This window comes from Tubulanus polymorphus, chromosome 4 (genome assembly GCF_964204645.1).
Source record: "Tubulanus polymorphus chromosome 4, tnTubPoly1.2, whole genome shotgun sequence".
Lineage (NCBI taxonomy): Eukaryota > Metazoa > Nemertea > Palaeonemertea > Tubulaniformes > Tubulanidae > Tubulanus > Tubulanus polymorphus.
In genome coordinates, this window is record NC_134028.1 from 23,008,991 (window position 1) to 23,031,728 (window position 22,738).

At 39.6% G+C, this 22,738-nt stretch overlaps 2 protein-coding genes and 3 non-coding genes across 5 annotated transcripts; 2 read left to right on the forward strand and 3 right to left on the reverse strand.

Moving 5' to 3' along the window:
- Positions 1 to 2,388: 2,388 nt before the first annotated feature.
- On the reverse strand, positions 2,389 to 6,006 carry LOC141904465 (transcription factor Sox-9-B-like). Its single transcript, XM_074793053.1, has 3 exons — positions 5,639 to 6,006; positions 2,967 to 3,364; positions 2,389 to 2,885 (listed from the first exon to the last, which is right to left on the reverse strand). Exons 1-3 carry the CDS (start codon positions 6,004 to 6,006, stop codon positions 2,389 to 2,391), a joined length of 1,263 nt encoding a protein of 420 aa, XP_074649154.1.
- Trnal-uag (transfer RNA leucine (anticodon UAG)) lies at positions 4,752 to 4,833 on the forward strand. Its single transcript has one exon. It is a non-coding gene; the product is annotated as a tRNA-Leu (tRNA).
- A 7,869-nt stretch (positions 6,007 to 13,875) lies between the features above and the next one.
- Positions 13,876 to 13,948, reverse strand: Trnat-ugu (transfer RNA threonine (anticodon UGU)). Its single transcript has one exon. It is a non-coding gene; the product is annotated as a tRNA-Thr (tRNA).
- A 1,135-nt stretch (positions 13,949 to 15,083) lies between these two features.
- LOC141904124 (speract receptor-like) lies at positions 15,084 to 20,186 on the forward strand. The gene is made up of 13 exons (XM_074792639.1): positions 15,084 to 15,130; positions 15,500 to 15,604; positions 15,954 to 16,025; positions 16,108 to 16,270; positions 16,609 to 16,758; positions 16,997 to 17,189; positions 17,354 to 17,494; positions 17,995 to 18,187; positions 18,787 to 18,976; positions 19,121 to 19,204; positions 19,316 to 19,407; positions 19,852 to 19,928; positions 20,005 to 20,186. Exons 2-13 carry the CDS (start codon positions 15,500 to 15,502, stop codon positions 20,060 to 20,062), a joined length of 1,518 nt encoding a protein of 505 aa, XP_074648740.1. The 5' UTR covers positions 15,084 to 15,130; the 3' UTR covers positions 20,063 to 20,186.
- On the reverse strand, positions 15,268 to 15,340 carry Trnat-ugu (transfer RNA threonine (anticodon UGU)). Its single transcript has one exon. It is a non-coding gene; the product is annotated as a tRNA-Thr (tRNA).
- Positions 20,187 to 22,738: the final 2,552 nt, after the last annotated feature.

Genomic DNA, 22,738 nt, shown 5'->3' on the forward strand with positions numbered 1-22,738 from the left:
AAGATAGACTCCTTTCATGTTCATGTTTGCACTTCTACGAGATTCCTGGTTCTTTTAGTTTTTAGTTTATCGAGGCCGAGTGTCTGAATATCAGTTATATCTACGTATGCGCCATCTACCAGAAGTAGGCTGAACTATAATTACGGCTAGCGCGGTTGGCGTTGTCTTACAGTCGATTATCGACGGCGCGTTCGCCATCTAGCGGAATTGATGAGAATCAGTAATGTTTTGTGTCACAATAACGCCACTGTTTAGACCGGACGATTCGGCATTTTTATGTTTTAATAACGCGAGATAGAACGAGCGGCTCACTCACCGGTTTGTAGTAATTACTCACACGAAGCAGCGGCGATGTTTATTTACAGTGGATTGACGTCGAACGTCATAAATTGCCGAACGATCGATTATGGTTTGAATAGACGGATATAAATAAACGCGACTTATTACGTTTCTAATAAATCCACATGTAAAATCTCGTTTTGTTTATCAGAACTAGTGTTCAGTTGATGTTAGTTTGATGTTGCAATTAATATTTAGTGTTTGGAGTCATACACCAAAAATCCTTTCATCTAAGCATCGACGGATCGGTGAATATTTGGTTAGGCGAACTAAAATATGATTTTACAGACAATCTTCGTCCAAATCTCGTAGTAATTCTGGTTAAAAATCCCTATATAATCAATTTTTTTATTATTTTTGCAGGTTGTGGAGCAACATTGAAAGAAGTCCGCCGATCAGCCGCCAGGATCGCCGCCGTTTACCTGGACAAACCTGGTTTTCACTCTGATTTTACAGATAAATCTACAAATTCTGAGATCATTGTGAAAACTATTTTTGTCGCCATATAATCTACATTGACTGTCGCTCCGGGGATGATAATCGATTTGAAGCCGAGTATGTCGTGGTCTGAAAGGCGCATATGACGGAAACGACACCAGTGCCTAACTTCCAATGTTCTTAATGTGGAATTAAATAACTAGATACGGCTAAACAGAAATGATTCCTCGTTTCTTCTTATCGGCTTGGTCTAAACTGCAATATAATTTGTGATCATGCAATAGAATTTGTGATCAGTTCATTTCTACAGCTGCCGGGCCTGTAATTGTTAGCTTTATCATGAATTAGAAATGTCTCATGTACAGGGTTTATAGGCGGCCGGCTGGTTCAACTTTGAAACTCAACAGAAATGAGAAAAAAAGGTATCACTTTTTTGCCTTATTGATTATTATATTATTTTGCTAGATATGTACATTAAGTCGTATAAGTAAAAGAGCCACAATGTGAAGATTTAACAAAAAGTCTATCTATTAACCTGATATTTCGGATATTTCACTTCTATCAATCCTCAGACATTAACTTAAAACGATATTTTCAAAATATCTCTGAGTATAATGAAATACATAAAACGATTTATTTGAAATGATATCTTGTATTACACTTCACGGAACGACTAGTTTCAATTTATTCAATTGATGAAGTTCTGTTTTGCCTCTTGTGAAATAGCCTCAGTTACCAGTTGACAACTCATCTCACCTTCCAATAGATAAAATAGATAAGTATAAGTGCTACTTATCAGTACCGGCAGGTAAACCAGAGGAGGAATTGTTGCTATCCAGGAATGATCATAAATTCATGCGTGGTTAAACATGTATTTTTCATTTCTTTGTATAATGTTTATGTGTAAGTGAGTAGTAACGTGTGCGTGTGTTTGTAGTCCTGCTGTAGGTTCAGCAGCAGGGGTGGTTTATGAGCGCTGAGCGAATAAAAATTAAGATTTTTGAGGTGAACGTAGTTCTGATAGAACCCCGACATGGAAAAATAGCACCATACAGTCAAGCCCCGATATACAGCCGGCCCCGCCTACCGCCAGGTTTTCTCAATGTTCATCTCTATACAAATACATAGTAAAACACCCCCGATATACCGCCATACTCTCTATACCACCAAAATCGTTCTGGGCGGTATATCGAGGGTTGACTATAATATACAAGTATTCGCACAAACAGCTTAGTTCCAATTTAGTATCAGCATCCGTTTATTTGCAATAATAATTTAAGTTACATATGGCAATATATAATCAAACTATATACAGCATACAAATTACATCGTAATAGATCAATAACAATCCAGAGAACACGATTAAAGAGACAGTTGGGTCGCTACAGACCATTGCTAGATTACAGAATATTGCTAATGACTCGATATAATCATGGGACTGGTTTTATAGACTGGTATATTATCGTTAACCCGATGATTAACTCATTTGAAAATGAATTTAGTTAGCCCCCAACCCCCGGGTTTAAGTTAATACCGGTCTCTAAAACCGAACCATGGACTATTTAGAGTCAATGACATGAAACAGGATTGGCAGTAGATCAGATTTGGGATCTAAAGCCTGCCGACAGTACCGAGCGGTGAATACGAATAACCAGCGCATGTATAAACCGGAGGCAATGTGATTTTCTCTCTTTGCTGCACGTTTCCATCGGTAAAGTTCAAAGAGGGTGCCAGCTCAGTGACGTCATTTTGGGCAGACGATAACGGAAATTGAGACGTCGTGACGTATAATTGTTCTTTGCTCGGAAAGTAGCTCAATTCAGCAGATTTGTCCTTGTAAACAGTTCCAAGGTCATTCGTCGAACCGCTGTGTTGCGCATGCGCGTTGTAATTCTTATCAGTCGATGACGTCACGGCTGCTGGTGATCTGCTTGACTGGTTACAATGATAACCCTGGTGATAATAGAAATTATCGCCTTGGTAACACGCACTTGTCATCTGAGCGCAAGACAGATACTTATCGAGTTCCGATTCTTCAAACTGCATGACGTCACCGCCGATATATTCGCTGTCGAACTCCAGACGGCTGAAATCGATCGGAATCGGTCCTGAAACAAAATAGAAAATATTCAATTCCATTGAAAGCCGTAAAACAGAATTTTAGAATTTTTTGCGTATGAGTTACTTACCAGTTTTCTGTATGTATTTATGAGTGTACTGTTTAGCGGCTGATGCTTGTTCGGGTGTGGTGGGCGGTGTCGGTGGTCCTGTGTCATGACCCGTTGCTCCGGTAGGTGGCGGTGGGGTGCACGGTGCCATAAACCAACTCTGCCCGCTACCAATCCTCCCGTAGGCATCTGTGTGTCCACCGGCCTGGAGAGCTGATCCGATAGAGGGCGTAGTCGGGGGTGGTGTATCCTCGCGACTTTCGTCGTCTTCGGTTGTCGTTGCTGATTGGCTGTTGTTGGATTTCATAGGTTTACGGCGTCGAGGTTGATATTTATAATCGGGGTAATCTTTTTTATGTTGTAGCCTAAGTCTTTCCGCCTCCACAATAAACGGCTTCTTTTCTTCATCTGATAACAACCTAAAAAAAGCAAAGTGGAAGGATTTATTTCCATGCCTATCAAGAAAAAAAGCTTATTTTGCGGCGAGGACTCTAGAGACCTTATATGGCTTGTGGAAGCAAAAAAGAAAATGTTTACGTAAGGTAATACATGATTCTAATAATATATACACACGACAGACGAACTACAAGAAACGGTATTTTGTGAATATTAATTGTAAGTCTTTCTAAAAACAATTGCAACTATCACACTAATTATGTCAATCAGATATTTGAACGAGTAGACATGACTTTGACGATAGAAATCCCACAATAATTCAGTCAAAGACTGAAAATTCTTGCAACGCTAAACACTATTAGCCATCATCAGGCGTACTGAGAAACAAAATGAAATGACAGAATATTTATACAATAATCAGTCGAAGTCAAGTTCAGTCGAAACGTTGCTCAAAATATACACTCTTCAATTCAAGGATTTTTCATCTTCGATTGAATCATTGTAGGATTTCTCTCGTCATCCATCTTACACGGATAGACGTGTATCTTATCGACTCAGACATGACTTTACTGCACGTAAAATATAAAGTTGGCAAATCAACTGCCCATAATCCTGGATCTTGGCGCGAGTCAAGAGCCTCTCACGATTTAACAATGAGCGACTTACTACACAATCTGCCTATCGAATTTCCACACATTAAATATCAGCAAATTGTATTTTCTGCCCGCCGTAATAGGAGATGAAGTATTCCGTACTTCAAGAACCCAACATTCCCTTAGAAACCACTTAAACCGACGAACAATCATAGAGTGGCTATTTCATGTTACAAATGTCGCATGGTTTGTTTGTGATAAATATGCAAATCTTCCCCCCGTGCCCTGCAGTAGATCGTCTGCTGGTTAGTTTTCATGTACGTACGTGTAGAATAATCATTTCGTATTTCTTCGCTATACCTTTCGTAGAACTAGAATTGGATTCGACAAACAATGCTATATACGGCGCGTTGTACCAGGTTCTCTTTTTTTTAAATAACTTGTTTCGTACGAATACACATCGCCGTTATATTATGTTTGATGAAAAGTTTGTTAGTTCTCGTCACTCGATTGAAACTAAGAGTCCATAGGAAACAATGGCTGAAATTTACACAACTAACGTCACGAGTGTTGTTTGTTTTAATGCGAGGGACACTTCAGACGACGGTGACAATTTTCTCAGAATGAAACGAATCAAATATCGAAGCTCTACAAATAAGTCACTTGTTTAAAAGCCACAATACTTCAGTTTTTCTTCGACACATCTTCTCATGAATAAGAATTTATCGAAATTTTATTAATACATATATCATTGTATATTATACAGAATATCAAAGATTTTTAATAATTTGTTGCAATATTCGCATGCGGGTATATCGGTAGCGTGGCCGAGTGGTCTAAGGCGCTGGTTTTAGGCACCAGTCTAGAAATAGGCGTGGGTTCGAATCCCACCGCTGCCAGGATATGTTTTACATTACGATCGTCGTTTTTGCTGCAAAATAACCACAGAATTGTCCTGCATAAATCGAGACAGGAGAAATAGAGACATCCTGAAACGGCGACACACCACAGTTTTATCAGCAACTTAGCCGGTGGTAAAAATAATCACTAATTGGTAAATTATATAAAAAACCAACCAGACAATTTCTCGTTTAAAATAAACAATTAATTGAAGCCAGCTAATTATTGTCTCCAGGATGGTGGGCCCTCGAGCGAATGTTTATTTTAGAATCAGACATTCCGGCTGCTGTAACTGTGAGATTATTACAGAATTCTTAAAGATAAAATGATTATCGAAGATTACTTCCTGCCAGCTTTATTCCGCGATATGTCATTTATTATCAATCACCAACGAATCTAGGTTTGTATCGAAGCACTGCGCAAAATGTGAACACGAAAACTACTTTAAAATCAAGATTCTCATTTATTCATCATTGAAAACGTCCCGGAGACGTTTCAAAATTGAATTCCATAATTCTCGGTCAGTTTCAAGTATGTATTTTAGTATTCAGTATTCGTGAAGATGACTATTACGATAAAGTCGAAATGTTTCGATCAGGAACCACTGACTTATGCACAATAGTGCAGAAATCCTACAGTCCGAAATGTTTCCTTGATTCCAATTCCAGTATTAGTGAAGATGACTATTAGGATATAGTCGAAACGTTGAATTAACTACTATTAGCTCGGAACTTTTCATTCCCAATTAGGAATATATTCTATATCATAGATAGTTTGTTCTGTGTAAATGATATAATTTCTTACCTCCACAATTTTCCGAGAGTTTTACTCAATTCGGCATTATGCAGATTTGGGTATTCGTCCGCTAATTTCTTCCTCGCCGCCTGAGCCCAAACCATAAACGCGTTCATCGGGCGTTTAATGTGTGGTTTCCTTTTATCGGAACTGGTATTTTTTCCGGACATCGGCAACAGACTCCAATCGTATCCTTTGAGGACCTTATTGACCGCATCTTGAAGCCCCGGCAAATTGTGGATATCGCCGCCCGTCCCCGCAACGCTGGACACCGCCGCCTGGTCATGATGTTCCTGACCGATTAAAGCGCCGTTAGGAGACTGCTCCTGATAACACGTAGTACTGTCAACGGGGCACTCGGAAATTACAGAACTCATGTCCGGTTTCAGATCAAAAATTGCTAATTAGGTAATCACGATCACAGGAAGTCTTTGTACACGAAATAGTCGCCGTACGAATATTACACGGTACTTGAAAGACAAAAATCAGTTCAATTTGGAAAATCGTTGAATGCCGTTCAAAGAATAGAGTCCCGATAGAAGCCCGAAATCAATGGATTCAGTGTTTTACGCTCGGCGGTAGAGCTGCGCCTAAAACAGAGTCGATTTGTGGTGCAATTCCTCACTACAACAAAACTTTATTCGGTTTTGGATTGTATACAAGTTTTGAAGTACCACCGGTTCTATAGGCACCCCGAAACCCCGCCTATCCGCAAAAAACCAATCGAATCACTCGCCTTCGGAGACGATCGCGCGGCCGGATAGGAATCTCCAGATTAAGTGTCATAACTAATAAACAATTATAGACTATCAGTTAGCTGATAGACCAAGTGTTTCTCGGTAGCATTTAGTAACATAGTCACTACGTAAATAGAATAATCACGTAGTTTATAGTGAGGTTGAAGGGTTTCAATGTGTTACTGTGTTTAATTCATTGGTCCGTTCCCGACCGGTATCTTCGGTTACTAACGTGAAATACCATAAAAAAATAACCCGGTAATCTAATACGTCATGTTTGCGGTTAAGATCGAGCGAGATGTATCTGAATTATTACAAAAACTTCAATATCGTATTATATCATCCCCCAGAACTTCGTCGTGGTTTAAGTATTAATTCAGAATCGAGAAAATAAGTGAAAATGCAAACTTCGTGTTGTTCATAAAATTGGTATTGAATTGTTGAATCACATTGAATAGCACGACGTCTACATTATCCGTGTTGGGAGATCACAGAAATTATTTTTGATAATACATTTCAGTCGTTTAGTCACAGAAAAATAGACTTTTCTGTGATATCATATTTTCATTGGGCCCCGGGAGCATCGTTCCTTCAGTTAAGCGGTGTTCTTGGTGATTACTAACCCTGTTGTTTTCGCTCGCGAATGTTCCATAATTTCTCTGCAGGTGTGTGTGTCTAATTGTGCAAGTCGTCTAATTGGGGCTTGAATATTGTACTGATTACGCCTCTCATATTCACCATCACTTACCTAGGTCGGGTAGTATTTAAATGGAAAACAAGAGATGGCGTCTCAGGGTATCTGTCATTGAGATGGAAGAATGACGCATGCGTATTATGAGGGATGTTGTTTAAATTTGTCACTGCTCCATCTTGATTCAAAAGTCTCGAATCAACGAACCAGATGAGGACTAAAACTCGACCGCAGATAACTCATCTTTAACATGGAACTCAGGTAAATCGGAAAAGTTTATTGACGAGATTTCTTAACAACGTTGTTCTATCAGCTGAATTTATACCTGGTATTACGTATAAACTATTCACTTATTTGCGGAAAATACTGTATCCTCATTAAAGGTATTTTCTGTTTTTCTGATTCGTGGCCATATACGGATCAGTATTTTTCGATAAGATTAATCTGATTTTGCAATATCATATCTTTGAATAGCATATTTGAATTAGAATAAATACCGAATTATCTGATAAAGTTGACTCATGTGATTCAAAATTGATGAATATGATAGACATTACGATATTCTATGAGTCCGGATTAATATATTCATATGCAACCATTTGAAATCTAGCACAAAGGGTAACCTCAGGCGTGAATGGTCAGGCGCGGAACCGGTGGGGGGGTTGCTTAGCACCTAGGGCCCGTGCTACACTCTACATTTTCAGTTGGCCCCCGAAAATCTTTCCCGTGAAAAATTCGTACCATCTGAGGTCATCTAACGACTCCTGTATTTTTCTTAGGTTAAAACTAGCTCAAATCCTTGGCATCTGCTTAATTTTCAAAAATTTCCTGGGACAAGGGCAACCAGACCCCTTTCCGCTACTCGTGGATAGCGCCTCTTCTTGATAACCATTGCCCTTTTTATCGGGTGCTATCCCTCAATATTAAATCTGGATCCGCCCCTGATGGTACTAAAAAGGGCGACAAATAAAAATCTCATAGCCTGTGAGCGTGCCCTTTTTGATCGAAACAGTGCCTCTTTCAACAAAAACCATGCATTTATAAATTTGACTTTAACGTCTACGTCCATTTATTATACCCTTACAGGGCGTGCTGGAAATTTGGAATTCAGTATCAGAAACCAATATCACGAAGCGTTATAAAAAACCAATCCCCGTAACCACTCAGATTATAATATGCGCCGATTGATTTTGACCAACGTTTCGAGTTTTTCCCAGCCGCGCGAATAAAATGTGACTGTTAAGTTAGTAAGAGACTATCGTATATCGAGACGTCGCTTTACGTTAGATACTATATACCGGTATATGTGTATCCTCATCGAGATATCGACGCTAGGAACTTCTCGTATGTCGTTGACGGTTGTTTTCTTTTTCATGATAAATTATTCACAACTTTGTCTCCATTTGTTTGGCTTTTAACGAAACCGATACTTATAGTGAAAAACGGATTCGCGTGGCCGGTAATGGTAAGATACACATAGGCGTTACTTCCTTCCGAGTGAAGCTCATTCTATCAACCGACCCATGTTACGTCATCTTCAGCTGAAAAATGACTTCGCGTTGCTTTAAAAACCGTTATTTGATATCATTCTATACGAAAGTTGTTTTTATCTTCACTGATGCGTGAAGGACTAATCTAACCGGAGATTATTAACTATTGTGGTCGATATGATGGCTTATTTCCGAACCGGAAGGGTATAGTGGTTAGTTTTTGCACGACCCCCTGTATTTACGTCGGGTCGATGTCACATCTATCTCGGAAATGTTCGTCTTTTTACGACCGGCAACGAACAGCGCAGCAGCGGTGGATTATCAACATCATTATCCTCCACATGCTGTGTTATGAAAGCCGCGATCACACGAGCGTTTTTGGCCCGGTGCAACTGTTCACACGGGTTCCAAATGGGCCTGTTTGGCCGGACCAAAAACGTCGGATCAGGCCCGAGCAAAATTTAAGCGCGGCTCAAATGATTGCGTTTGTTCCGGAAATGTCTCACTTCGCTTTGTTTAAGCACTGTTTTAGTATGGAGTGAGGGGTTTACGTGTGAGCGCGCTCTCTAATCAGACACAGGTCAACTTTGACTCGGGGCTGATGCGTGCGAATTTTGCCCGGGCTAAATCGTCTGCGTGTGATAGCGGCTTAGATTCACCACGCACTGTTCACTCAAAACCAACGCCACAATAAAACTATTCTACATAAAAAGAAATCTTTTAACAATATTTCGATACATTCTTAATGATAGTTGCATTGTATTACAGTCAACCCCCCATATACCACCCTCCCATATCCCGCCACCCCCGCCTACCGCCAGGTTTTCTCAATGTATACAAATACATAGTAAAACATCCCCGATATACCGCCATACTCTCTATACCTCCAAAATCGTTCTCCACCGATGTGGGCGGTATATCGGGGGTCGCTGTACTAGCATCTTCTGTAGGTTAAACCTCGGTCTGTTGTGCATGGTAATTTTGCCTAATTGTTTCGGCTGGGATTTCCGTATCGGCTATTTGGACCGGAGCATTTTGACGACAAGTCCCGGAACATGGACGGCTATGGAGAAGCACGGAGCCGCGATAACAATGGCCATCGAAAAACTTCAACAAGATGGATATCTACGTAATATCACATTCAGGTGCCATATTCCATTCCTCAATAAAAATAAGAAAGATATTACGTTAAGATACGTCCTTAGCTTAAGATATTTTCATAAAGGGGGCCTATGAGGAAATCAAAAGACCAGGCTATTCGGAAGTTGTTCTGAAATTAGACCTGAACGATAGAGAGGAATCTCATTTTGAATCGATGAATTCTAGGATTGAATGGGAAGACACTGAATCAATACCGAAAATATCAGCAGGAAAATGCGTGATGTTACGTTACCGCTATAACGTGGACGTGTTCATTGGACCGACCAGTTCTAAAAGTAAGATACAATCATTCATAAACATGGAACCATACATGTATATATCAATCCATTTAAAAAAAGCAGCGTAAAGGCTTATAGTATTTAGTTAGACTATACTTTGAAGGTTAACGAAATTCATCCATTTACGAGTATATATGCTACTGGTGCATCAGTTCTTCATCAGGTAAGAACGATCTTTTAGCTAAGCAGCTTCACTCATTTACCCGATGAAGCTACTATGAACCTGTAGTATAACAAAAGCTTGTACTTCTAATGAAATATAGTTAACCTTCAAAGTACTATTCATCTTCGTGTTTACCGATTCGGCACCAGGTTAACACGACATCTCCACAACTGCCCTCATCGTGTTCATTTCTACGTTTGGAGTTTCAGTATTCAATTGTGTAATATCTGCGCCGTTTCAGACTTGGTACCTGTAGCCCAACTGTGCGCCTACTGGAACATGCCTATATTATCTTGGGGAGCGACGGATCCGCAATTCGCAGATAAACAAACGTATAACACATTGATAAGAATGAAAGGAACTCAGAAATCGCTTTCCATTAGCCTTATTCGATTATTCAGATATTTCAACTGGACTCAAACTGGAATTATTATGAGAGATGATGGTAAGCATCAAATAGCAATTTATTTCCACCATAAACCTTTGCCCAGGAGATATTTGAACTCACGACCCGTGGTTGACAAGACCAGTACCCTGAGTTGGAGGCTTGTGATGTACCTCCTACTTCAGTGGAACCTCGTTACAGCAAACTTTTTGGAACCAGAAAATATATTAGTTATCACCGATAGGTCCGGTTATATCCAACATGAAATAAGTTAAATTTTCCTCATTGGGACGTAATTCTGATGAATCGTTGTATCCTAGTTCGTTATAACGAAGTTCCACTGTACTTCACTTGATATTTTCTGACGTTTCATCGCATTTCTTACCCATAGGTCGATGTAAATATTTGACTCGCTCTATCAGAGAGGTGTTACGGGAAAATGATATGGTGTTGGCTGACAGCGTTATATTTAACCGGGCGGAGGTATCACCTGCCTGGGCTGAGAAATCATTACGGCGCATGAATCAAAGGGCAAGAGGTAGTATAGTTGAATAATTGACCAGATCATGGGCTAGTCGTGACCAGATAGAAATACTGGCCGGCTTATTTGTATCATTCAAATATCCATCATTAGTTGAAGTGTGACTTGACGGTATCGTGGCGACTATCCCATTAAATATAATTTGCCTTCTACCTTTACTTAGTGATAATTGTATGCGACCACGCAACGGAAATTCTATTGAAAGCGGCGCAAATGCAGCTGAATCGAGGCGAACATTTGTTTCTGAATATAGCGTTTGAATATTTCGGCGAACCGGCCCAACCCTGGGACAAGGCGGAGCTCTCGAGCCAAGATAAACTATTGCTGAAATCTATCTACAAGCGATCCGTTTGGACGGTATAAATCGATTAGATGCGCACGCAATTTCAAATATCCTAGATTATATTTTTATGTGATTTAGATTGATCGTGTATTTCCGCTTAGATTACCACAGCTTCGGGCGCGAAAATCGAAGATGAAGAAAAAGTTCAGGAACTGATTTTGGCGAAGACAACGGAAGCGCCGTGGAACGTAACATACTCGCGCGCTCTGAATGTCAGCGTAAGTATGACCCGCAGTGGTGACTGAAACACGGACCCGGACCCGTATCAGTATCCGCCTAAAATAAGTCAAATGTATGCCAGATTGCAAGCCATTTTTTCCATCTGGGTCTATCACGTGCGCGCGTTCCTCATCGCGATTAGGTTGAGAAAATCGCCAGAAACGTCTACTCAGGCATCTATCGTACCAAACCTGGCATTCGGCGCATACGCATTTTCATTATATTGGAAATGGGTGCATTTAGCTTGAAACGTTTAAATAACCGTGTGTACTAATTCTAGAAATTAAAGACAAACCGAGTCCAGAAAATCCAGAAAGTCCAGAGTCCGGCTTTTAGACGGCAGTCCGGGTTCAGAGTCCGGATCTGGCTTTCGTCAGTCCGACTCGGGTTTCAGACAGGACCAAATTCGGTTTTCGTATCTAGTCGACTAGTGGTCGTAATCAATAACCGAATGCGAATTTTCATGAAAAGATTAAGCTCGACATAGAACTATACTACGATAAATATGATGTCAGTTTTCCAGTTTTCATGGCAAATCTTTATTAAGAAACTGAAAATTACAATGGCTGAAAACCTTGCAAATTACTATCACCTCTCAGTAGGATCTCTCTCTCTTTCTCTTTCTCCTGACGCGTAATACAAGTAACCATTAATTAACAACTTGTGTCATCGCTCGAGATGACAAATTCACAAGGACCTAATTAGAGTTGATCGTCGTCATCAGGTCCGATTCTCGCTAATTATAAAAAATATCTCGGTATGTTTTATTCGCATGAGTTCAGATCGTTGAATGAAGATGAATTTGGTTAGCTCGTACTTTTATAGTATGTTTGAATGGGTACGGCTGGAAATCATTGTAAATATACCGAGTAACCCGATCCCCAAAGTATGTCAATAGAAAAAAAAAATCGAATTACACTTCCCCCCCCCCCTCTTCCCTCGAACTCTCTCTCTCTTCTGCGATAGAACGGTGCGATCATTGAGCTCTTTCAGATTATCCGGACTGCGCGTTTCCGTAGTGTTTTTCCATTACGATTTTACTTAATAAGCAATGATTGAATTGCTGGCGATGGATTAGGAGAAGAACAAGCAAAATACATCGTCTTACGTTGACCCAATTTCGATGGCGTGATTTCTTATGAAGAAAAAAATGCCATGTCGTTTGCATGGATGATTGTGTGTCGAAAATAAAGAATTCGATTTGGAATGAGAGCGAAAATTGGCTTCATTAATTATGGGTTTTCATCTATCAGCTCAGGGGTCCACTTACAAAGGAGCGGTCTGTTCACAGTTTTCTTTTAGTGTACATGGTGGAAATATCAGAACAGATCTAGTTATGTAATATCGGATCCTCGAATGAAACGAGCGAAATGATTTCTATTAACGCAGACTTCTCGAGATGCGCCCAAGTTGTTCGATACTATGTATATGTATGGAATTCTACTGAATGAAACTCTCGCCGAGGGAGGAGACCCGAGGAATGGCACAGCCTTGTTTCTTAAAGCGTGCAATCGACGTTTTATGGGTATGATTGACTATCGTCTTGTCATAGAATCGAAAAACAGAAAGATTTTTCTAAATAATTCAACAAAACGCGTTCAGTAGGTAATGACACTTTTCACTTCAGGTATTACCGGTGAGTTCTACATGGACAGTAATGCTAATTTGGAGCCGTCCTATTGGGCTTGGGGTTACAATAACCCGACAGCTACAAGGGAAATCCTACTGACGATACCAGTCACAAACAACCAGGTACCGTACCGAGAGATAATCACCCTTGGTGAAAGATATTTCACTTTTATAGAATTGGAATAGACAATACCGAGTCGACATATTTAACCATAGTCTACGCAAAACAAATATTCAATAGCCGGCTTAAATGGAGTTTTTCCACTCTAACTTCGCCTTTCCTTCAAAGTCGTTTAGCTCCAGGGGCGGATCCAGGGGGCACGTTTTCGAGATCGAGGCACTTCTTTCATTTTGTCCATGATAAGTTCATTGGATTATTGTTGTCCTTAAACATGCTCTGGACACGCCCCTGAGTTCTGCATGATTTGATGATAATGTACATTTAATCAATTTATTTCCGAGTTAGTCAGTAGTGATTGAGAAAGCGCCAGTCTGGTTGACAGAGGATGGTAAACCAATTCCCGACGTACCTAAATGTGGTTTCTTCAACGAACTTTGCCCAGGTATTTAAGAAAGAGATAAGGCATCTAGAAAAAGCAAAAAGGTCACTGCCCCCAGAGAGATTTGAACTCTCGACCCCTGGTTTACAAGACCAGTGCTCTAACCCCTGAGCTATGGAGGCTCACAATAATAACGGTGACTACTTGATTTCATATTTTCAGACATTTGATGAGAAATCAATATAGTATGCAACAGTTGTTTTCATTAACTGTGACATGTGTCTGCAAATCATGTTTCCTTGATTGACAAGTGGTTTGGACGCACATGTATGTTGATATGTTGAGACAACTTAATGATTTTAGCAGCGAGGATGGCTAGCAAAGAATTCCAATTTTTCAATTCCAAGTTTTCCATTAAGACAGCTGCCTCACCATTAGCCGTACAATGCACGAGCCCTTTCAAATTGCAGAAAGATCTGATTTCAAAGACACCAATCTGGACACCGATCACGTCAATCGGGGAAGTGCATTTAAAAGCAGCACTCAGTCGAAAAACGTCGCGTTCTTGCGATGAAGCGTTGCTCGATTATGCTCGATTCAACATGCATGCATGTTATATATATATGTATATATGTATATATGGGTCTGATTATTTTTTTTCAGATGAAAAGAATAATAGCACAATGACAATAATAGTCGTAGTGTTATGTGTTTTGGTGGTACTCGCTACAGTCATCGGTATCGCTGTTTTTCTCATACGGTACAAATATATTCACATCAATAAAAAACCCTCGAATAGAAGTAGAAAATTTCGAATTCACAGGATCTGAATCTTGACTAAAAAAGAAATAATCATGCTGTTGTATGTTCACATGTTTTTGACATTCGCTACACCGGCATATTCTAAAGAAAGAAGAAACTTGAAGAGGAACTGGCACTAATGTTATGGAAAGTGAATTACGATGAAGTTAAGTTGAATAAAACGAGAAAAGGGTTGGGAAGTCAGGTTTGTTAAGTTTCTTTTTTAGTTTTTTTTACAGATGTTGTTACAGAAATTTGTAAGAGAATATATTAGCTTATGCACGTAACTCAGGGATGTTTCTTTAATTTGGTTGATATATCGTTTTCATTTAAAGGTAATGAGTTACGTCAGTATTAGAGGATCGATGGGCAATTCAAAAGTGGGCGTAATTCAAACCACGAAGAGCGACACTACTGAAACAGCGGCGCAAAGAGGTATACAACTTGACGCTGAGCAGCAATTCATCAACATCGGTCATTACAAGGGTAACGTCGTAGCAATCAAGAAAATCTACAAAGAACTTCTCATTCTCAACAAAACGGATCTGATCGAATTCAAAGCGGTGAGTTCAAGCGTAAATTAAATTAACCGCGACGTCTGCGGTATGTCACCAGATCGTTAGCGGTTTCAGCGCATCGTTTCTGAACGACTAATGAAGATAGATGGCAAAATAATGAGTGAAAAGAAGCAAAATGTGACTGCCCCCAGAGAGATTTGAACTCTCGACCCCTGGTTTACAAGACCAGTGCTCTAACCCCTGAGCTATGGAGGCTCGACATTCCCGGTTGAAATCAGTTTCTATTCCTTCTAATCGATAACTGTGTCTTTATTTGTTTATTACGATGACGTCGACGACAGTCCTTCGCCCTTGACCTGTCAGTCAATAATCGAGTCAACGAATAATTTTACAAATTATGAATCATTTTTGCAGATGAGGGATTTGAACCACGAAAATATCAATCTGTTTGTCGGCGCTTGTGTGGACCACCCTAATTATTGTTTACTTTATTTGTACTGTTCTAAAGGAAGTTTAGAGGTAACTTGCAGTAATAAGATAAAAACCCACTATCGTCATCACACCTGACGATGATCTCTAGGGTGAGAGCGAAACGTCGTGTATTCTATATATTTTAGATCGTTCGAATAAATAAATTCTTGTTTTTAAATTCTTTTAATCTGTAGATAGTGGGTTTTTATCTTATTATCAGTTCACCACGTTTGAGTGTGGTTATCGTTCTATTCTGTAACTTGCAGTATCTGAAGTATATACGTATTCTCCTAATACGAAATTAAATAGAGAATGAATTAGAATTTCATGCTATTTCATTTTGAATTTCTTTTTTCATACGGTACATAAAGAAATGGCGTAATTGCTTTAATTTCAGGATATCATGGAGAATGATGATATAAAACTGGATGACTTATTCAAGAGATCTTTGATTCAAGATTTAACGAATGTGATTATACCCGCTTGTATTTGTAAATGTATCACTATAACCTCCTAGATTACGGTTTCTCGGATATTTCTCGAATTTTCAGGGTCTCGCATATATTCACGGCAGTTCGCTGAAAGCTCACGGCAAAATTAAAAGTTCCAACTGCGTAGTGAGCAGTCGATGGGTTTTAAAGATTACCGATTACGGCTGTAATCGTTTGATGGAACAGAAACAAGATGAAGTCGGCGACTACAAATTCTATAAAGGTTCGAACCGATCTTAACAGGATCGCAATAATAATAGAATACTAAATATAGCTGTAAAGCAGCGATAACAGGTTCTGCCTTGTTGGTTCAAAATGCCGTGCTATCATACTGAAGCGTACAAATTTTTGTTGAAAACACGAAAAACGTAAATTTCAGACATCGAGGTCTAATCGAAGAAACTATAAATTTACTAATAGAAACGTTGATCGTGCAAAATGCATTGATATAATACGCTTACAAAGATATACAGAACAGATATGATGTTTGATTAAGCTTCTGCAAAAATTCCTCCAATTCTCGATAGTTTTGATAACGTTTTGAACGTTGTTTATGCTCAGGTTTATGGTGGACAGCGCCCGAAATTCTCAAATTGCCCGATTGTAATTCTGTTCGAACCCAGGCAGGTGACATTTACAGTTTTGGGATAGTATTGTACGAAGTGATATATCGACGGACGCCTTATAGCACTGAAATACTCAGTCCACAAGGTAAACAAAATGCTTCCTTCTTTATGCTTCAATAATCTGGTATCATTTCTGTTGAAATATATCTGGTAAACGTAATAAGCCTTATATATGAACGAAATAAGAAAATCAAACGGGGCAAAGATAGGGACAAAAAATTCAACAATGCGGACGGACCCGGCGGGTACCCAAAAAATGGCGCCTGGAAACTGTAAAAAGGCTTATTTGCTAAATGATACATACTATCGGTCTCGAACGATAGATATCGTGCAGCGTGTTCGCGATTCTATCGCTCAAACTCGGCCGTATCGACCTGATACCGAGGGACAGAAAGACGTTGAGGTCACTGACGCTCGATTCGTAGATCTGATGAAACAATGTTGGCAAGAAAAACCGGAACATCGACCAACAATCGGCGACATTAAAAACAGTCAGAAAGAAATCAACAAGGGAAGGTAAGATTGGAAAATTCATGCATAACTGACAAATGGGAAGGTAAGATTGGAAAATTCATGCATAACTGACAAATAATCGATTTCCAAATTTTGCAGATTTCTTTGAAAACTTTTTTTATTTTGCTCATTGATCCGATTGTAAATGGAATATATTATGTTTGCAGGCGATTGAACATTATGGATAATATGTTGAAGATGATGGAACGCTACGCGAATAATCTAGAGGAATTAGTAGAACACAGAACTGAAGAACTGGTCGAGGAGAAAAAGAAAACCGATATGTTACTGCACAGAATGCTACCTAGGTACAATAAATTCATAGATCGCAGGGGCGGATCCAGGAATCTAGAAACGAAGGGGCCCGAACCTTCCTAGGCCTAGTTGTATACATGTAAATTGTGCTTGACACACTGCCTTTAAGATTCAGATGATTTCTTCAGCATCTACTAAGAGTGGTTCTAAAACAAAATGACCAACAAGTATTTGTCACTCTCAGTGTAACTTTTCTATCCAGGTGTTACGCATATAGGAGAAGCTGCATAACCACGGGCCAAGTGGACTAGTTCTATTGGTCTAATGGCTATAGCAAACACGCTTGCTTTCTACGCACGAGACCCGGGTTCGATCCCCGGCGAGTGCGCGTAATTTCACTGTCACTTCTCTTAATCGTTACACAGGTTTGAAAATGTTATGTTGGCAAAAAATAAGGGCCAGGGCAACGCCCAAAATCCGCCACGTATTGTCCGTATACGCATTTGCAACTCGATTCATCTGCCTTCGTTTTTACATTCCTATTTTGCGTTAGTTCGATAGCTGAAAAGTTGAAATCTGGCGAAAGTATCAGCCCCGAAGTGTTTCAATCTGTGACGATATTTTTCTCGGATATCGTAAAATTCACGACGATCTCGGCGTTAAGCACGCCTATCCAGGTAGTCGATCTGTTGAACGATCTCTATACGCTTTTCGACAGCACAATAGAACGATATGATGTCTATAAGGTGAGCATTTCAAATTGTGATTTACTTCAAAATCTCTATCCATCTCATCCTCGCTTGCCAGGGGTCCGGTATCACTCCCGAACTCGCTTCCACCAGCCCCCTGGCCTCACGAAGCGTGATTTCATTACTGGCGCTGTTGCGCATGACGTCATATATCGATTTGCGAAATACTTCCTTGTTCAGTAAAACGTTCGCTGATTGGTCTATTTAACGGGAAAACCAATAGAAGCCTAAAGTCGTTTGTTACAAGCGCTGTGATTGGTACGACCGGATTCTGGTCGGCTAGTAACGACTCCAACGACTCGTGAGGTCAAGGGGTTCGGCGAACAGCTTCAGCGTAGTGGGTTCGGATCCCTTGACGGGTGAAGATGAATCCATCTCGCTATCCAAACGAACTGTATGTTTTGCCAGTCTAAAGCTTTTAAAAATCTCTTCCTGTGATTTATGTTTTCAGGTCCTCGGCTTGACAATCATATATTTTGATTTCCGAGGTCCTGATGATTGTCAATCTGTTGTACATTCTAAAAAAGTAGCACAATGTCTGCCGCTTGAAAAAGTAATAAAACGAATTTATGAAATGAAAGACTGAAATATTATAGGTTGAAACTATCGGCGATGCTTACATGGTGGTAAGCGGTTTACCGGAACGGAACGGAGAGAGGCACGCTGGAGAAATTGCCGAAATGGCCCTCGATTTGCTCAGTTCTGTTCTCAGTTTCAAAGTTGCGCACATGCCCGATATACAGATACAAGTTCGTATTGGTATTCACACGGGGTCCTGTTGCGCAGGTAAGAAACAGCATTTGAAACACAAATCTCTTTCGAAATGACTTGGATTAAAAGGCAAACGCACGCTTAACATTTTGAGAATAGAATTTTCGAAATGGCTTACTTTTATCTAAGGCTTGTGCGCAATTTGTTTTATTTTGATAGGAGTGGTCGGGTTGTCTATGCCTAGGTATTGTCTGTTTGGTGACACTGTGAATACTGCATCCAGAATGGAATCAAATGGAAAAGGTGCAGCGTGCTTAGAAAAAAATGCGTAGAAGATACGAAAGCTTCTTAAAACTATGGTAGTCTTTGTACAATGAATGGCGCATCGCTGACTTCATTTCATTCCTATTTTAGGTTTGCGAATACATTTGAGTCAACAAGCGTGCGATGCTCTGATGAAACTGGAAGGTTACCAGATTGAGGACAGGGGTAAGATGGAAATCAAGGTAAATCAATACCATGTATTTAACCGCGTATAAGGATGCGATGAAAATCATTTGTACTTCAGTTCTCTTAGGTTGGTTTGGTGTGGGGGAGTTCTAATCCTCTGAAAGTATATCATAGATAATGCTTATGATAATGATAATTTTCATTTATTTATACAGCGCTAAATATATATATATATATATATATATATATATATATATATATATATATATATATATATATATATATATATATATATATATATATATATATATATATATATATATATATATATATATATATATATATATATATATATATATATATATATATATATATATATATATATATATATATATATATATATATATATATATAAAACAAATGGTAAGAGATGTTATATGAAGGTAAAAGTTTTTTTTGTACTGCTACCGTACATATACCACTTAACATGTTCGTTGCAGGGAAAAGGGGTGCAGCATACTTACTGGCTAAGCGACAAAGAGGGTTTTGATAAACCGTTACCGAGTGAGGCGGATTTGTAAGTCAAGTCATTACCACGAGAAATATGCGTAACGAATTACTGAAGAATTGACATCTGAATGTTATTTTTTCAGCGAACCAATTTACAACGATTGCGGCCTTCCAGTGCGAAGGAATATCCAAACAGCGTAGATGGATGAATTGCCGTGATTCCAACGTCGCACAACGTAGCACAATTTCCAATCTACCAAATTCCAATGTTGGAAAAACTGTTAAAACCTGCACGATTTGTTGTGTTTATTGATATTTATAAGACGTTTATCGCGCAAACATCGTAACAAGACGACCGTTAGACAAGTATAATCCTTCTTTAGATGGCCGTTAGATGTCGCAACTTGTTGAGAACGGTTATTTTTTAACTGCAGAAACATGGAAAACCTCTCGTAGGTTTAAATGCACACACATGACACGCTGTTTTCATAGCCGGGGGGCTTCTTTGTTTAACTTAGGAGGAAAAATTGACATCTACCATAGAATCGATGACGGAAACGGACAATGTAATATTGTTCTCTGAATTAAAATCACCTATCGCGCAGTTCTCGTGCGAAAACCCGTCCTTGTGAGAGAAAAAAAACAACTCCAATTCAAATTGTACATTAATATAGCTCCTTGTTTGTATTAAGGTTCAACAACGAGAATTCGTGCGTGGTTATTGAAAACGGTGCAATCAACCGTCACTTCAACTCGGAAATGTACAGGGTATTTAGAATATCATATTTCATTAAATAGAATGTCAAAGTTCATCTTCGATATCATTAGGTTAATGGCGGGGCTCTAATTCGAGAATCCAGTATCGTGATTTTCGAGAAATCTTTTCCATGATTTAATCGGATATAGGAAATTTTCTTTTCTGACAAGACGCACGAATTTTATTGTTAACCGACATTTCCAACTATGTACTATGATTTAAACAAACAATTCTGTAAATTCTACCGCTGATCTCGCAACTATACCTGTACTTGGATTTCCGATGTCAACATCTAACCCCCTGTTTCCAGAGGCAGATCTAGGATTTTCCATGGGAGGGGGGTGTCCAATAAGAAAAAGGACACTCTTTACGAAACACCACGTAATCCGGATACTTCTACACATTTTAGGGGGTGCCTTTGGTAATTTCACGCGTTGAATAACTTATTATATCGGTGGAAAACCTTGGTCCAAAAATTTTTGTGGTGACATTTTTGAGGGCACTTCAAATGTGACCCCCCCCCCCCCACTAGATCCACCCTGCGATCCCAGCAGGAGTGATGGGTTTGTAATAAACTCTACCAATAAAATGAATTACATGCATGGTCAATCCCTATTTCAAGATCAAAAAAAGATTTCGTTCCCCAACAAAAGTTCAGGCGTCGGTTGCGTCGGTTGCGTCGGTTGCGTCGGTTGCGTCGGTTGCGTCGGTTGCGTAGTCATGGCCCAGATTTAAAAGCAATCTAAGACCATCTTAGTTCTATAGTCAATCTAACAAAACTAGTTATAACTTATACCGACTGAAGTCACGACCGTGCAACTGATCCCTGCATCAACACTGACCCCTGCATACACCGAGGATTGTATATATGGAAATATATTTGGTTTGTTCTTTCATTTTGTTCAGTAGTCAATTTTCTTTTTCAATGAAACCAGGTCGCAATTTATCAAATAACTAAGACATCTCCCCCGGCCATACAGACTCACAATAAAAGTCATTCTTCGTCGCATTATCAAAACCCAGACGTCGAGTTAACACGGTTTACGACTAGCGCGAGAGACTGGCACAAAAAAAAGAAAAAAAACCCAATCCGAACTAAAGCGCGTCAAAAATACAAAGATACGTTTGTCTTAGAATTCGGGTCATGATAACAGAGACTATAGCTACCAATACTCTGTAAACACTAACTCAATCAGGGAGGGAGAGAGAGAGAGAAATCTTAACCATTGCTACTGCTGTGTTTGACTACTTGAGATGTGACGAGAAGGAGAACTAAAAACCGTCAACGTTTTCATCATAATGACAGTTGAGTGGTGGTTATTTAGGAAGCGAGCTATTAGTTGGTGTGTCGCGCGCGTCACTGCGAAGACAGTGAGACATTTCAAGGTTCATTTTCTGCACTTTCTTTGCGGTGCATGAGTCCACGAACTGGATATTATTTCGACGCGAAAACGTTGGAAAACGAAGGAATAAATTAACCGGTTTTTTCCTGTTCTGTCTGTCTGAAGTTACGAACAGACTTTTCCGCACTAGTAACGAGAGAGTTTCAATAATCCCGCTGTTTTGAAACCGCACTGCGCGAGAAGAAAACTCAACTCTCGCATCGCGGAGTGCGGAATCGTCGAAGAAGCAACAAATTGATATTTCGGGGAAAAAAGATCGCGATTAATGAATGATTAAAGCTACGCGCGTTTCATTTGCGGCACATTACGGGAATTCGCTATCGACGCGCCAGAAAGAAACCTCTCGACGCAAATCAAAGAAATCGAAGTGTTCAACCAGCATTTCGTAATCAGTTCAAACGTTGATGTGTTTTTTTTCTACGCAGCGCGCTTTCATGTCTCAGGTGTATGAACATAGCGTAATAACGATACTATCAAATATATAAACACAACAGTATAGAGAACGCCTGGTGGTAGTGTGAAAGAAAAAAAACGTTTACATCCGGAAGCTATATAGAATTTACCTTGAGGTCGTGACATTCGGCGAGGTAACGCGTTTCGGGTAGATTTTTTTTTTAATGAGACTGTACTTTTAAAACCGCTGACGCTTTCATTGGCTAGTTCGATCGAAGTTTATTTCCGATCTACGTGAAATAACGGAGCTGCTTGGTACTAGAA